The sequence below is a fragment of the Harmonia axyridis genome, chromosome 4 (genome assembly GCF_914767665.1).
Source record: "Harmonia axyridis chromosome 4, icHarAxyr1.1, whole genome shotgun sequence".
NCBI lineage: Eukaryota > Metazoa > Arthropoda > Insecta > Coleoptera > Coccinellidae > Harmonia > Harmonia axyridis.
The window spans coordinates 28,103,086-28,119,186 of record NC_059504.1 but is presented as its reverse complement, the minus strand read 5'-3'; the positions used below and the strand labels follow the sequence as shown (position 1 = coordinate 28,119,186).

General features: G+C 31.3%; 1 protein-coding gene across 1 annotated transcript; it reads left to right on the top strand.

Annotated features, from left to right (window-relative positions):
- The first annotated feature begins 10,005 nt into the window (after window positions 1–10,005).
- Window positions 10,006–11,851, top strand: LOC123678598 (zinc finger BED domain-containing protein 5-like). The gene is made up of 2 exons (XM_045615727.1): window positions 10,006–11,376; window positions 11,432–11,851. Exons 1-2 carry the CDS (start codon window positions 10,153–10,155, stop codon window positions 11,435–11,437), a joined length of 1,230 nt encoding a protein of 409 aa, XP_045471683.1. The 5' UTR covers window positions 10,006–10,152; the 3' UTR covers window positions 11,438–11,851.
- The last annotated feature ends 4,250 nt before the right edge of the window (window positions 11,852–16,101 follow it).

Genomic DNA, 16,101 nt, shown 5'->3' with positions numbered 1-16,101 from the left:
TTTTCCTTATTATCGTTCTTCTTGATATTAACAATTTCATTCAATTCTTCAACGGAAAGTTTTCTTATATTGCTAATAAGGTTTTTGAGATGTAATGTTCTTCTCATATTGTTCGAATAATTCTTCAGTTTTGCCAATCTTTTTTTCAATATCACCTTGTTATCCATTTTGTTATATTCCCACTTTTTTCAATTTGAAAAAAATATGAAACTATTTTCGTGGCAAATAATCAATGCACAGCCTACTTGATTGAAGTAACTTGAACGTGTGTAAGCACTCTCTACAGGTGGGACCATAGTGCGAGAAAGCATCGAGTAGAATTACAGGAATTCTTCTTCTTCCTCTGTAAGCCTTAACATAACTAAACTAACTGAAGTTATTGCTGAATTGAAATTTGTTTATATACCTTTTCACAAAGGGTCTTCAGAGAAAGTCCATTAAGTACCTATTTATCAATTCTAATGGGTGGTGATTAAAAATTTTTTTCTCAGATGAATGATATGGATTTGAATCATTTTTAATGTTAGCTACAAAATTTCGAGGAAATTTTGAAATTATGATGTGCAACTTACTTTTAGATATTTTGATAAGTTTCATATACACAGCGACGAATTTACCAGCCCGCTGAATATGCTGAAGCCTTGTGCGGTAACTTTTGAAGGTCGACATATAACATATAACAGAATGAGCTTATTAACTTTTTATTTTGACTTGAGAAATTAATAAAAAATATTTATACACACACAAAGTACGAATTTGGAGAAAAGATTTCGTAAGGAAATTTATTGTAATGCTTATAGAAATGTTACCTTCTGAAATGTTAGACGTCGTGACTAGTGCGCATAACCGTTATAAAATTTCGACTTTTTAATATCCTAATGACTTTTCTCAGGGTTCCAGAACTAAATTCGGGAAATTAGAAGAATTTCATCAAAAATGAAAAAGTGGAAATGAAACTATTAACTCTAATAACTAATTAAATCTAAAATTACTTATCTAAAAATTTTCCATCTTCAAACGAACTTAAAATTTTTAACCAGCCAATACATTTATTTCAACCTAATATTCCTGAGATGAAAAAAACACGTTTTTCCTTTATTATTTCTTCCGATTCCATTTTTTTTCTCACTCAATATAGCGGGCATTCTGGAGTTGACCGGACTTTCATTCCAATTTTTTTGGATTTCTAAGCATTAGAAGTAATTATGTCTAGGCAGGACTGATATTCTCAATCTGTCCATTAGAAATGTTTATCTTAGAAAAGATAAACATATGTAATGGACAGAATGAAAATATCGGTGAAATTTCTATTTCACCGAGATATGGATATCAAGGATAAAAGGATCAAATCCTAAATTGAAGAATAAGATTCAATAGACAATCTCAGAAAGAAGAATTTATTGAAAATTTCAAATGAAAAACTATATACAGTAGAAAAAATTATACAAATATATACAGAAATATTATAAAGACAAATTTAAATTAATTTAACAATTGTTCATATAATTGGTCATAATTTATGGAAGCACTATTTGTTATTAACCAATCTGCCATTGATTCTATCGTTTCATCATTATAGCATTTTTTTGCACGATTTGGTAAGGTGTGGTAGAAATAATGTTTTCTGGGTAGAATAACATTTCCTTGTCTCAAAGACACATCATATTGGTTAAATTTGATTACCGGAAATCCATTTTTCATCTGGAATACCGGAAATTCAAGCATTTTTTTGAAAAGGTATGTCCTTTGCAAACATAAATCCAAATGTTCTTTAGCCAGTTCTTCGCCTTTTCTTCTTTCATCTTCATCCTCAGGGCAATTCACACACAAAATACCCAAATTATTGTCTAGTTGATTATTTTCCTTATTATCGTTCTTCTTGATATTAACAATTTCATTCAATTCTTCAACTGAAAGTTTTCTTATATTGCTAATAAGGTTTTTGAGATGTAATGTTCTTCTCATATTGTTCGAATAATTCTTCAGTTTTGCCAATCTTTTTTTCAATATCACCTTGTTATCCATTTTGTTATATTCCCACTTTTTTCAATTTAAAAAAAATATGAAACTATTTTCGTGGCAAATAATCAATGCACAGCCTACTTGATTGAAGTAACTTGAACGTGTGTAAGCACTCTCTACAGGTGGGACCATAGTGCGAGAAAGCATCGAGTAGAATTACAGGAATTCTTCTTCTTCCTCTGTAAGCCTTAACATAACTAAACTAACTGAAGTTATTGCTGAATTGAAATTTGTTTATATACCTTTTCACAAAGGGTCTTCAGAGAAAGTCCATTAAGTACCTATTTATCAATTCTAATGGGTGGTGATTAAAAATTTTTTTCTCAGAAGAATGATATGGATTTGAATCATTTTTAATGTTAGCTACAAAATTTCGAGGAAATTTTGAAATTATGATGTGCAACTCACTTTTAGATATTTTGATAAGTTTCATTTACACAGCGACGAATTTACCAGCCTGCTGAATATGCTGAAGCCTTGTGCGGTAACTTTTGAAGGTCGACATATAACATATAACAGAATGAGATTATTAACTTTTTATTTTGACTTGAGAAATTAATGAAAAATATTTATACACACACAAAGTACGAATTTGGAGAAAAGATTTCGTAAGGAAATTTATTGTAATGCTTATAGAAATGTTACCTTCTGAAATGTTAGACGTCGTGACTAGTGCGCATAACCGTTATAAAATTTCGACTTTTTAATATCCTAATGACTTTTCTCAGGGTTCCAGAACTCAATTCGGGAAATTAGAAGAATTTCATCAAAAATGAAAAAGTGGAAATGAAACTATTAACTCTAATACCTAATTAAATCTAAAATTACTTATCTAAAAATTTTCCATCTTCAAACGAACTTAAAATTTTCAACCAGATAATACATTTATTTCAACCTAATATTCCTGAGATGAAAAAACACGTTTTTCCTTTATTATTTCTTCCGATTCCATTTTTTTTCTCACTCAATATAGCGGGCATTCTGGAGTTGACCGGACTTTCATTCCAATTTTTTTGGATTTCTAAGCATTAGAAGTAATTATGTCTAGGCAGGACTGATATTCTCAATCTGTCCATTAGAAATGTTTATCTTAGAAAAGATAAACATATGTAATGGACAGAATGAAAATATCGGTGAAATTTCTATTTCACCGAGATATGGATATCAAGGATAAAAGGATCAAATCCTAAATTGAAGAATAAGATTCAATAGACAATTTCAGAAAGAAGAATTTATTGAAAATTTCAAATGAAAAACTATATACAGTAGAAAAAATTATACAAATATATACAGAAATATTAAAAAGACAAATTTAAATTAATTTAACAATTGTTCATATAATTGGTCATAATTTATGGAAGCACTATTTGTTATTAACCAATCTGCCATTGATTCTATCGTTTCATCATTATAGCATTTTTTTGCACGATTTGGTAAGGTGTGGTAGAAATAATGTTTTCTGGGTAGAATAACATTTCCTTGTCTCAAAGACACATCATATTGGTTAAATTTGATTACCGGAAATCCATTTTTCATCTGGAATACCGGAAATTCAAGCATTTTTTTGAAAAGGTATGCCCTTTGCAAACATAAATCCAAATGTTCTTTAGCCAGTTCTTCGCCTTTTCTTCTTTCATCTTCATCCTCAGGGCAATTCACACACAAAATACCCAAATTATTGTCTAGTTGATTATTTTCCTTATTATCGTTCTAGTTGATATTAACAATTTCATTCAATTCTTCAACTGAAAGTTTTCTTATATTGCTAATAAGGTTTTTGAGATGTAATGTTCTTCTCATATTGTTCGAATAATTCTTCAGTTTTGCCAATCTTTTTTTCAATATCACCTTGTTATCCATTTTGTTATATTCCCACTTTTTTCAATTTAAAAAAAATATGAAACTATTTTCGTGGCAAATAATCAATGCACAGCCTACTTGATTGAAGTAACTTGAACGTGTGTAAGCACTCTCTACAGGTGGGACCATAGTGCGAGAAAGCATCGAGTAGAATCACAGGAATTCTTCTTCTTCCTCTGTAAGCCTTAACATAACTAAACTAACTGAAGTTATTGCTGAATTGAAATTTGTTTATATACCTTTTCACAAAGGGTCTTCAGAGAAAGTCCATTAAGTACCTATTTATCAATTCTAATGGGTGGTGATTACAAATTTTTTTCTCAGAAGAATGATATGGATTTGAATCATTTTTAATGTTAGCTACAAAATTTCGAGGAAATTTTGAAATTATGATGTGCAACTTACTTTTAGATATTTTGATAAGTTTCATATACACAGCGACGAATTTACCAGCCTGCTGAATATGCTGAAGCCTTGTGCGGTAACTTTTGAAGGTCGACATATAACATATAACAGAATGAGATTATTAACTTTTTATTTTGACTTGAGAAATAAATAAAAAATATTTATACACACACAAAGTACGAATTTGGAGAAAAGATTTCGTAAGGAAATTTATTGTAATGCTTATAGAAATGTTACCTTCTGAAATGTTAGACGTCGTGACTAGTGCGCATAACCGTTATAAAATTTCGACTTTTTAATATCCTAATGACTTTTCTCAGGGTTCCAGAACTCAATTCGGGAAATTAGAAGAATTTCATCAAAAATGAAAAAGTGGAAATGAAACTATTAACTCTAATACCTAATTAAATCTAAAATTACTTATCTAAAAATTTTCCATCTTCAAACGAACTTAAAATTTTTAACCAGCCAATACATTTATTTCAACCTAATATTCCTGAGATGAAAAAAACACGTTTTTCCTTTATTATTTCTTCCGATTCCATTTTTTTTCTCACTCAATATAGCGGGCATTCTGGAGTTGACCGGACTTTCATTCCAATTTTTTTGGATTTCTAAGCATTAGAAGTAATTATGTCTAGGCAGGACTGATATTCTCAATCTGTCCATTAGAAATGTTTATCTTAGAAAAGATAAACATATGTAATGGACAGAATGAAAATATCGGTGAAATTTCTATTTCACCGAGATATGGATATCAAGGATAAAAGGATCAAATCCTAAATTGAAGAATGAGATTCAATAGACAATTTCAGAAAAAAGAATTTATTGAAAATTTCAAATGAAAAACTATATACAGTAGAAAAAATTATACAAATATATACAGAAATATTAAAAAGACAAATTTAAATTAATTTAACAATTGTTCATATAATTGGTCATAATTTATGGAAGCACTATTTGTTATTAACCAATCTGCCATTGATTCTATCGTTTCATCATTATAGCATTTTTTTGCACGATTTGGTAAGGTGTGGTAGAAATAATGTTTTCTGGGTAGAATAACATTTCCTTGTCTCAAAGACACATCATATTGGTTAAATTTGATTACCGGAAATCCATTTTTCATCTGGAATACCGGAAATTCAAGCATTTTTTTGAAAAGGTATGCCCTTTGCAAACATAAATTCAAATGTTCTTTAGCCAGTTCTTCGCCTTTTCTTCTTTCATCTTCATCCTCAGGGCAATTCACACACAAAATACCCAAATTATTGTCTAGTTGATTATTTTCCTTATTATCGTTCTTCTTGGTATTAACAATTTCATTCAATTCTTCAACTGAAAGTTTTCTTATATTGCTAATAAGGTTTTTGAGATGTAATGTTCTTCTCATATTGTTCGAATAATTTTTCAGTTTTGCCAATCTTTTTTTCAATATCACCTTGTTATCCATTTTGTTATATTCCCACTTTTTTCAATTTAAAGAAAATATGAAACTATTTTCGTGGCAAATAATCAATGCACAGCCTACTTGATTGAAGTAACTTGAACGTGTGTAAGCACTCTCTACAGGTGGGACCATAGTGCGAGAAAGCATCGAGTAGAATCACAGGAATTCTTCTTCTTCCTCTGTAAGCCTTAACATAACTAAACTAACTGAAGTTATTGCTGAATTGAAATTTGTTTATATACCTTTTCACAAAGGGTCTTCAGAGAAAGTCCATCAAGTACCTATTTATCAATTCTAATGGGTGGTGATTTAAAATTTTTTTCTCAGATGAATGATATGGATTTGAATCATTTTTAATGTTAGCTACAAAATTTCGAGGAAATTTTGAAATTATGATGTGCAACTTACTTTTAGATATTTTGATAAGTTTCATATACACAGCGACGAATTTACCAGCCCGCTGAATATGCTGAAGCCTTGTGCGGTAACTTTTGAAGGTCGACATATAACATATAACAGAATGAGATTATTAACTTTTTATTTTGACTTGAGAAATTAATAAAAAATATTTATACACACACAAAGTACGAATTTGGAGAAAAGATTTCGTAAGGAAATTTATTGTAATGCTTATAGAAATGTTACCTTCTGAAATGTTAGACGTCGTGACTAGTGCGCATAACCGTTATAAAATTTCGACTTTTTAATATCCTAATGACTTTTCTCAGGGTTCCAGAACTCAATTCGGGAAATTAGAAGAATTTCATCAAAAATGAAAAAGTGGAAATGAAACTATTAACTCTAATAACTAATTAAATCTAAAATTACTTATCTAAAAATTTTCCATCTTCAAACGAACTTAAAATTTTTAACCAGCCAATACATTTATTTCAACCTAATATTCCTGAGATGAAAAAAACACGTTTTTCCTTTATTATTTCTTCCGATTCCATTTTTTTTCTCACTCAATATAGCGGGCATTCTGGAGTTGACCGGACTTTCATTCCAATTTTTTTGGATTTCTAAGCATTAGAAGTAATTATGTCTAGGCAGGACTGATATTCTCAATCTGTCCATTAGAAATGTTTATCTTAGAAAAGATAAACATATGTAATGGACAGAATGAAAATATCGGTGAAATTTCTATTTCACCGATATATGGATATCAAGGATAAAAGGATCAAATCCTAAATTGAAGAATAAGATTCAATAGACAATTTCAGAAAGAAGAATTTATTGAAAATTTCAAATGAAAAACTATATACAGTAGAAAAAATTATACAAATATATACAGAAATATTATAAAGACAAATTTAAATTAATTTAACAATTGTTCATATAATTGGTCATAATTTATGGAAGCACTATTTGTTATTAACCAATCTGCCATTGATTCTATCGTTTCATCATTATAGCATTTTTTTGCACGATTTGGTAAGGTGTGGTAGAAATAATGTTTTCTGGGTAGAATAACATTTCCTTGTCTCAAAGACACATCATATTGGTTAAATTTGATTACCGGAAATCCATTTTTCATCTGGAATACCGGAAATTCAAGCTTTTTTTTGAAAAGGTATGCCCTTTGCAAACATAAATCCAAATGTTCTTTAGCCAGTTCTTCGCCTTTTCTTCTTTCATCTTCATCCTCAGGGCAATTCACACACAAAATACCCAAATTATTGTCTAGTTGATTATTTTCCTTATTATCGTTCTTCTTGATATTAACAATTTCATTCAATTCTTCAACGGAAAGTTTTCTTATATTGCTAATAAGGTTTTTGAGATGTAATGTTCTTCTCATATTGTTCGAATAATTCTTCAGTTTTGCCAATCTTTTTTTCAATATCACCTTGTTATCCATTTTGTTATATTCCCACTTTTTTCAATTTAAAAAAAATATGAAACTATTTTCGTGGCAAATAATCAATGCACAGCCTACTTGATTGAAGTAACTTGAACGTGTGTAAGCACTCTCTACAGGTGGGACCATAGTGCGAGAAAGCATCGAGTAGAATCACAGGAATTCTTCTTCTTCCTCTGTAAGCCTCAACATAACTAAACTAACTGAAGTTATTGCTGAATTGAAATTTGTTTATATACCTTTTCACAAAGGGTCTTCAGAGAAAGTCCATTAAGTACCTATTTATCAATTCTAATGGGTGGTGATTAAAAATTTTTTTCTCAGAAGAATGATATGGATTTGAATCATTTTTAATGTTAGCTACAAAATTTCGAGGAAATTTTGAAATTATGATGTGCAACTTACTTTTAGATATTTTGATAAGTTTCATATACACAGCGACGAATTTACCAGCCTGCTGATTATGCTGAAGCCTTGTGCGGTATTTTTTGAAGGTCGACATATAACATATAACAGAATGAGATTATTAACTTTTTATTTTGACTTGAGAAATTAATGAAAAATATTTATACACACACAAAGTACGAATTTGGAGAAAAGATTTCGTAAGGAAATTTATTGTAATGCTTATAGAAATGTTACCTTCTGAAATGTTAGACGTCGTGACTAGTGCGCATAACCGTTATAAAATTTCGACTTTTTAATATCCTAATGACTTTTCTCAGGGTTCCCGAACTCAATTCGGGAAATTAGAAGAATTTCATCAAAAATGAAAAAGTGGAAATGACACTATTAACTCTAATACCTAATTAAATCTAAAATTACTTATCTAAAAATTTTCCATCTTCAAACGAACTTAAAATTTTTAACCAGCCAATACATTTATTTCAACTTAATATTCCTGAGATGAAAAAAACACGTTTTTCCTTTATTATTTCTTCCGATTCCATTTTTTTTCTCACTCAATATAGCGGGCATTCTGGAGTTGACCGGACTTTCATTCCAATTTTTTTGGATTTCTAAGCATTAGAAGTAATTATGTCTAGGCAGGACTGATATTCTCAATCTGTCCATTAGAAATGTTTATCTTAGAAAAAATAAACATATGTAATGGACAGAATGAAAATATCGGTGAAATTTCTATTTCACCGAGATATGGATATCAAGGATAAAAGGATCAAATCCTAAATTGAAGAATAAGATTCAATAGACAATTTCAGAAAGAAGAATTTATTGAAAATTTCAAATGAAAAACTATATACAGTAGAAAAAATTATACAAATATATACAGAAATATTATAAAGACAAATTTAAATTAATTTAACAATTGTTCATATAATTGGTCATAATTTATGGAAGCACTATTTGTTATTAACCAATCTGCCATTGATTCTATCGTTTCATCATTATAGCATTTTTTTGCACGATTTGGTAAGGTGTGGTAGAAATAATGTTTTCTGGGTAGAATAACATTTCCTTGTCTCAAAGACACATCATATTGGTTAAATTTGATTACCGGAAATCCATTTTTCATCTGGAATACCGGAAATTCAAGCATTTTTTTGAAAAGGTATGCCGTTTGCAAACATAAATCCAAATGTTCTTCAGCCAGTTCTTCGCCTTTTCTTCTTTCATCTTCATCCTCAGGGCAATTCACACACAAAATACCCAAATTATTGTCTAGTTCAGGGGTTCCCAAAGTGGGCGCCGCGGCGCCCTGGTTCGCCGTAGAAACTAAAGAGGGGCGCCGCGCCGTGAGTCGATCGTCTATCATTATCCGAAACCAAAAATTTTGCGCGGGTACCCGCGCAGTACACAGTGCCTACCTACTTACGTCGCGCGCGTCGTCGTCGCTCACTCGCCGAAAAGTACCTACGCGCTTGAAAACTATTGTTTGGTCGAGAGCTGGTTGGCAACACTGCCTACCCCTACCCCTCCCACGTCTTTGCCCGCCCGCAATCGCTTGCTCGCAATCACAATGCCAGTTTATTTCAAGCGAGCCGCGCGACGGACGTGTTATGTTATCGTGTTTTGTGTGTTATCGTGTTTCGTTTCACTTTGTTTGTGTTTTGTTTCGCTTTCTTTTTCATCAAATATCTCATGCAAAATGGATAGATTTTTATTAAATAAAAAACAAGTCGGTAGTTCAAATGATAGTGAGGAAGCATCTACTAGTGGTGGCAGGGAAGCAAAGAAGCGGAAATATCGTAAATACGATGATAGCTATTTGGACTTCGGTTTTACTTCAATAGAAGTAAACAATGAAGAAAAACCGCAGTGTGTGCTTTGTTTGAAAATACTATCATCTGAAAGTATGCTTCCAAGTAAATTGAAGCGACATCTCGAGACAATTCATCCAACTATGGTTGCAAAATCGCGTGATTTTTTTCACCGGAAATTACAAAATTTAAAAAAAACAAAGAACGTATTCACTCAGCAAGCCTCAGTACCTAACAACGCACTGTTAGCATCATTCAAGGTGGCATACAGGGTGGCAAAATGCAAAAAACCTCATACTATTGCAGAAGAGCTTATCCTACCAGCTGCTATCGACATGGTGAATATTATGGTGGGAGAATCGGCTGGAAAATTAATTTCCAAGGTACCCTTATCTAACAATACTATCAGTCGAAGAATCCATGACATAGCGTACGATCTCAATTACCAATTAATAGAAAAAATGAAAAGCAAGGATTTTGGTTTGCAACTTGATGAGGCGACTGACAGTAATAGCGATGCACATCTCATTTGTTACGTACGCTTTCTGGCTGACAATATTATTGTCGAAGACCTTTTATTCTGCAAAAGCATTACCGAAAGTGCGAAGGCCGAAGACTTGTTTGAAATTCTTGACAAGTTTATTGCAGAAAGTGGCTTGGATTGGGAAAAGTGTATCGGTGTATGTACTGATGGTGCTCGATCCATGTCTGGCAGGTATGGGGGAGTACAAGCGCTTATTCGTAAAAAAGCACCGAATGCTATGTGGACCCATTGTATCATCCATAGAGAAGCTCTTGCATCAAAATCAATGAGCTCTGAACTGAACCAAGTACTGGAATGTGTAATTGGTGCAGTAAACTACATAAAAACTAGGCCTGTAAAGGCCAGACTTTTTAAAAAACTATGTATAGATATGGGAGCTGAACATACGGCTCTGCTGTATTACTGCAATTCACGATGGCTTTCACGTGGAAATGTCTTATTTCGTGTGTTCGAATTACACGAAGAAATTCGAATTTTTTTACAGCAAGAACGTCATGAAAACGCCAAATATTTCACTGAAGCAGATTTTTTGCTAAAACTAGCATATTTGTGCGATATATTTGAGAAACTAAATAATTTGAATCTCTCTTTGCAAGGCAACAACACGCACATTCTGAAACTATTGGAGAGGATTGCGGCGTTTAGAAAAAAACTGCAGTTGTGGATAAAGAAAATGAATGAAGGCAGTGGTCAAGATTGCTTCCCGCAATTGTATAAATATGCTGCATCTAATGAACTGGTTGTCTCACAAGACCTGATGGTTCTTTTCACGGGACACCTATCGAAGCTCACCGAATGGTTTTCGAAGTACTTTGGACATGATGATGTCGAAAAATTTGCGTGGATCAGAGATCCTTTCCATGCACAAGCTCCACCAGGATTCACATCACAAGATGAAGAGAGTCTCATTGAACTCTCTTGCGACAGCAGCCTTAAAACTAGATTCACCAGTTCCGATTTGGTGGAGTTTTGGTTATCGATTCAAAATGAATATCCAAATTTAAGTTCAAAAGCTGTAAGAATTTTCATTCCGTTTGCAACATCATATTTATGTGAAGCTGGATTTTCAGCTGTAGCTGTAATCAAGAACAAATATCGCTCAAGGATCAATGTGGAGCAAGAAATGAGAGTAGCAGTGTCAAGTCTTATTCCCCGCTTTGAAAAACTGTGCGGAGATCACCAAGCTCACCCGTCACATTGATTTGACTGAGTACCTAACTATCATATTTTATTTTGGTTTTTCTTTAGTCTCTCTTGTTGTTTTCTGTTTCAATTCTCCTACATATAATAAAAAAACTTAATTTCATATTGTAGATGTTTCAATTTTTGTTCCTATCTACCTAACCTAACTACTATAGTTGTAGGTACCTATTTCTTACGACTGTATCTTTTTCAAATAGCTAGCGAAGGTAGGGAGCCGTGACAAAATAATAAATTTGTAACTGCGCCGCGGGCTGAAAAAGATTGGGAACCCCTGGTCTAGTTGATTATTTTCCTTATTATCGTTCTTCTTGATATTAACAATTTCATTCAATTCTTCAACTGAAAGTTTTCTTATATTGCTGATAAGGTTTTTGAGATGTAATGTTCTTCTCATATTGTTCGAATAATTCTTCAGTTTTGCCAATCTTTTTTTCAATATCACCTTGTTATCCATTTTGTTATATTCCCACTTTTTTCAATTTAAAAAAAATATGAAACTATTTTCGTGGCAAATAATCAATGCACAGCCTACTTGATTGAAGTAACTTGAACGTGTGTAAGCACTCTCTACAGGTGGGACCATAGTGCGAGAAAGCATCGAGTAGAATCACAGGAATTCTTCTTCTTCCTCTGTAAGCCTTAACATAACTAAACTAACTGAAGTTATTGCTGAATTGAAATTTGTTTATATACCTTTTCACGAAGGGTCTTCAGAGAAAGTCCATTAAGTACCTATTTATCAATTCTAAAGGGTGGTGATTAAAAATTTTTTTCTCAGAAGAATGATATGGATTTGAATCATTTTTACGAATGAGATTATTAACTTTTTATTTTGACTTGAGAAATTAATAAAAAATATTTATACACACACAAAGTACGAATTTGGAGAAAAGATTTCGTAAGGAAATTTATTGTAATGCTTATAGAAATGTTACCTTCTGAAATGTTAGACGTCGTGACTAGTGCGCATAACCGTTATTAAATTTCGACTTTTAAATATCCTAATGACTTTTCTCAGGGTTCCAGAACTCAATTCGGGAAATTAGAAGAATTTCATCAAAAATGAAAAAGTGGAAATGAAACTATTAACTCTAATACCTAATTAAATCTAAAATTACTTATCTAAAAATTTTCCATCTTCAAACGAACTTAAAATTTTTAACCAGCCAATACATTTATTTCAACCTAATATTCCTGAGATGAAAAAACACGTTTTTCCTTTATTATTTCTTCCGATTCCATTTTTTTTCTCACTCAATATAGCGGGCATTCTGGAGTTGACCGGACTTTCATTCCAATTTTTTTGGATTTCTAAGCATTAGAAGTAATTATGTCTAGGCAGGACTGATATTCTCAATCTGTCCATTAGAAATGTTTATCTTAGAAAAGATAAACATATGTAATGGACAGAATGAAAATATCGGTGAAATTTCTATTTCACCGAGATATGGATATCAAGGATAAAAGGATCAAATCCTAAATTGAAGAATAAGATTCAATAGACAATCTCAGAAAGAAGAATTTATTGAAAATTTCAAATGAAAAACTATATACAGTAGAAAAAATTATACAAATATATACAGAAATATTATAAAGACAAATTTAAATTAATTTAACAATTGTTCATATAATTGGTCATAATTTATGGAAGCACTATTTGTTATTAACCAATCTGCCATTGATTCTATCGTTTCATCATTATAGCATTTTTTTGCACGATTTGGTAAGGTGTGGTAGAAATAATGTTTTCTGGGTAGAATAACATTTCCTTGTCTCAAAGACACATCATATTGGTTAAATTTGATTACCGGAAATCCATTTTTCATCTGGAATACCGGAAATTCAAGCATTTTTTTGAAAAGGTATGCCCTTTGCAAACATAAATCCAAATGTTCTTTAGCCAGTTCTTCGCCTTTTCTTCTTTCATCTTCATCCTCAGGGCAATTCACACACAAAATACCCAAATTATTGTCTAGTTGATTATTTTCCTTATTATCGTTCTTCTTGATATTAACAATTTCATTCAATTCTTCAACGGAAAGTTTTCTTATATTGCTAATAAGGTTTTTGAGATGTAATGTTCTTCTCATATTGTTCGAATAATTCTTCAGTTTTGCCAATCTTTTTTTCAATATCACCTTGTTATCCATTTTGTTATATTCCCACTTTTTTCAATTTAAAAAAAATATGGAACTATTTTCGTGGCAAATAATCAATGCACAGCCTACTTGATTGAAGTAACTTGAACGTGTGTAAGCACTCTCTACAGGTGGGACCATAGTGCGAGAAAGCATCGAGTAGAATTACAGGAATTCTTCTTCTTCCTCTGTAAGCCTTAACATAACTAAACTAACTGAAGTTATTGCTGAATTGAAATTTGTTTATATACCTTTTCACAAAGGGTCTTCAAAGAAAGTCCATTAAGTACCTATTTATCAATTCTAATGGGTGGTGATTAAAAATTTTTTTCTCAGATGAATGATATGGATTTGAATCATTTTTAATGTTAGCTACAAAATTTCGAGGAAATTTTGAAATTATGATGTGCAACTTACTTTTAGATATTTTGATAAGTTTCATATACACAGCGACGAATTTACCAGCCCGCTGAATATGCTGAAGCCTTGTGCGGTAACTTTTGAAGGTCGACATATAACATATAACAGAATGAGATTATTAACTTTTTATTTTGACTTGAGAAATTAATAAAAAATATTTATACACACACAAAGTACGAATTTGGAGAAAAGATTTCGTAAGGAAATTTATTGTAATGCTTATAGAAATGTTACCTTCTGAAATGTTAGACGTCGTGACTAGTGCGCATAACCGTTATAAAATTTCGACTTTTTAATATCCTAATGACTTTTCTCAGGGTTCCAGAACTCAATTCGGGAAATTAGAAGAATTTCATCAAAAATGAAAAAGTGGAAATGAAACTATTAACTCTAATAACTAATTAAATCTAAAATTACTTATCTAAAAATTTTCCATCTTCAAACGAACTTAAAATTTTTAACCAGCCAATACATTTATTTCAACCTAATATTCCTGAGATGAAAAAAACACGTTTGTCCTTTATTATTTCTTCCGATTCCATTTTTTTTCTCACTCAATATAGCGGGCATTCTGGAGTTGACCGGACTTTCATTCCAATTTTTTTGGATTTCTAAGCATTAGAAGTAATTATGTCTAGGCAGGACTGATATTCTCAATCTGTCCATTAGAAATGTTTATCTTAGAAAAGATAAACATATGTAATGGACAGAATGAAAATATCGGTGAAATTTCTATTTCACCGAGATATGGATATCAAGGATAAAAAGATCAAATCCTAAATTGAAGAATAAGATTCAATAGACAATTTCAGAAAGAAGAATTTATTGAAAATTTCAAATGAAAAACTATATACAGTAGAAAAAATTATACAAATATATACAGAAATATTATAAAGACAAATTTAAATTAATTTAACAATTGTTCATATAATTGGTCATAATTTATGGAAGCACTATTTGTTATTAACCAATCTGCCATTGATTCTATCGTTTCATCATTATAGCATTTTTTTGCACGATTTGGTAAGGTGTGGTAGAAATAATGTTTTCTGGGTAGAATAACATTTCCTTGTCTCAAAGACACATCATATTGGTTAAATTTGATTACCGGAAATCCATTTTTCATCTGGAATACCGGAAATTCAAGCATTTTTTTGAAAAGGTATGCCCTTTGCAAACATAAATCCAAATGTTCTTTAGCCAGTTCTTCGCCTTTTCTTTTTTCATCTTCATCCTCAGGGCAATTCACACACAAAATACCCAAATTATTGTCTAGTTGATTATTTTCCTTATTATCGTTCTTCTTGATATTAACAATTTCATTCAATTCTTCAACGGAAAGTTTTCTTATATTGCTAATAAGGTTTTTGAGATGTAATGTTCTTCTCATATTGTTCGAATAATTCTTCAGTTTTGCCAATCTTTTTTTCAATATCACCTTGTTATCCATTTTGTTATATTCCCACTTTTTTCAATTTAAAAAAAATATGAAACTATTTTCGTGGCAAATAATCAATGCACAGCCTACTTGATTGAAGTAACTTGAACGTGTGTAAGCACTCTCTACAGGTGGGACCATAGTGCGAGAAAGCATCGAGTAGAATTACAGGAATTCTTCTTCTTCCTCTGTAAGCCTTAACATAACTAAACTAACTGAAGTTATTGCTGAATTGAAATTTGTTTATATACCTTTTCACAAAGGGACTTCAGAGAAAGTCCATTAAGTACCTATTTATCAATTCTAATGGGTGGTGATTAAAAATTTTTTTCTCAGATGAATGATATGGATTTGAATCATTTTTAATGTTAGCTACAAAATTTCGAGGAAATTTTGAAATTATGATGTGCAACTTACTTTTAGATATTTTGATAAGTTTCATATACACAGCGACGAATTTACCAGCCCGCTGAATATGCTGAAGCCTTGTGCGGTAACTTTTGAAGGTCGACATATAACATATAACAGAATGAGATTATTA

Bases quoted from the DNA above. Each gene is read 5' to 3' on its own strand.
- LOC123678598 (XM_045615727.1), top strand. From the start codon at position 10,153: ATGGTGAATATTATGGTGGGAGAATCGGCTGGAAAATTAATTTCCAAG.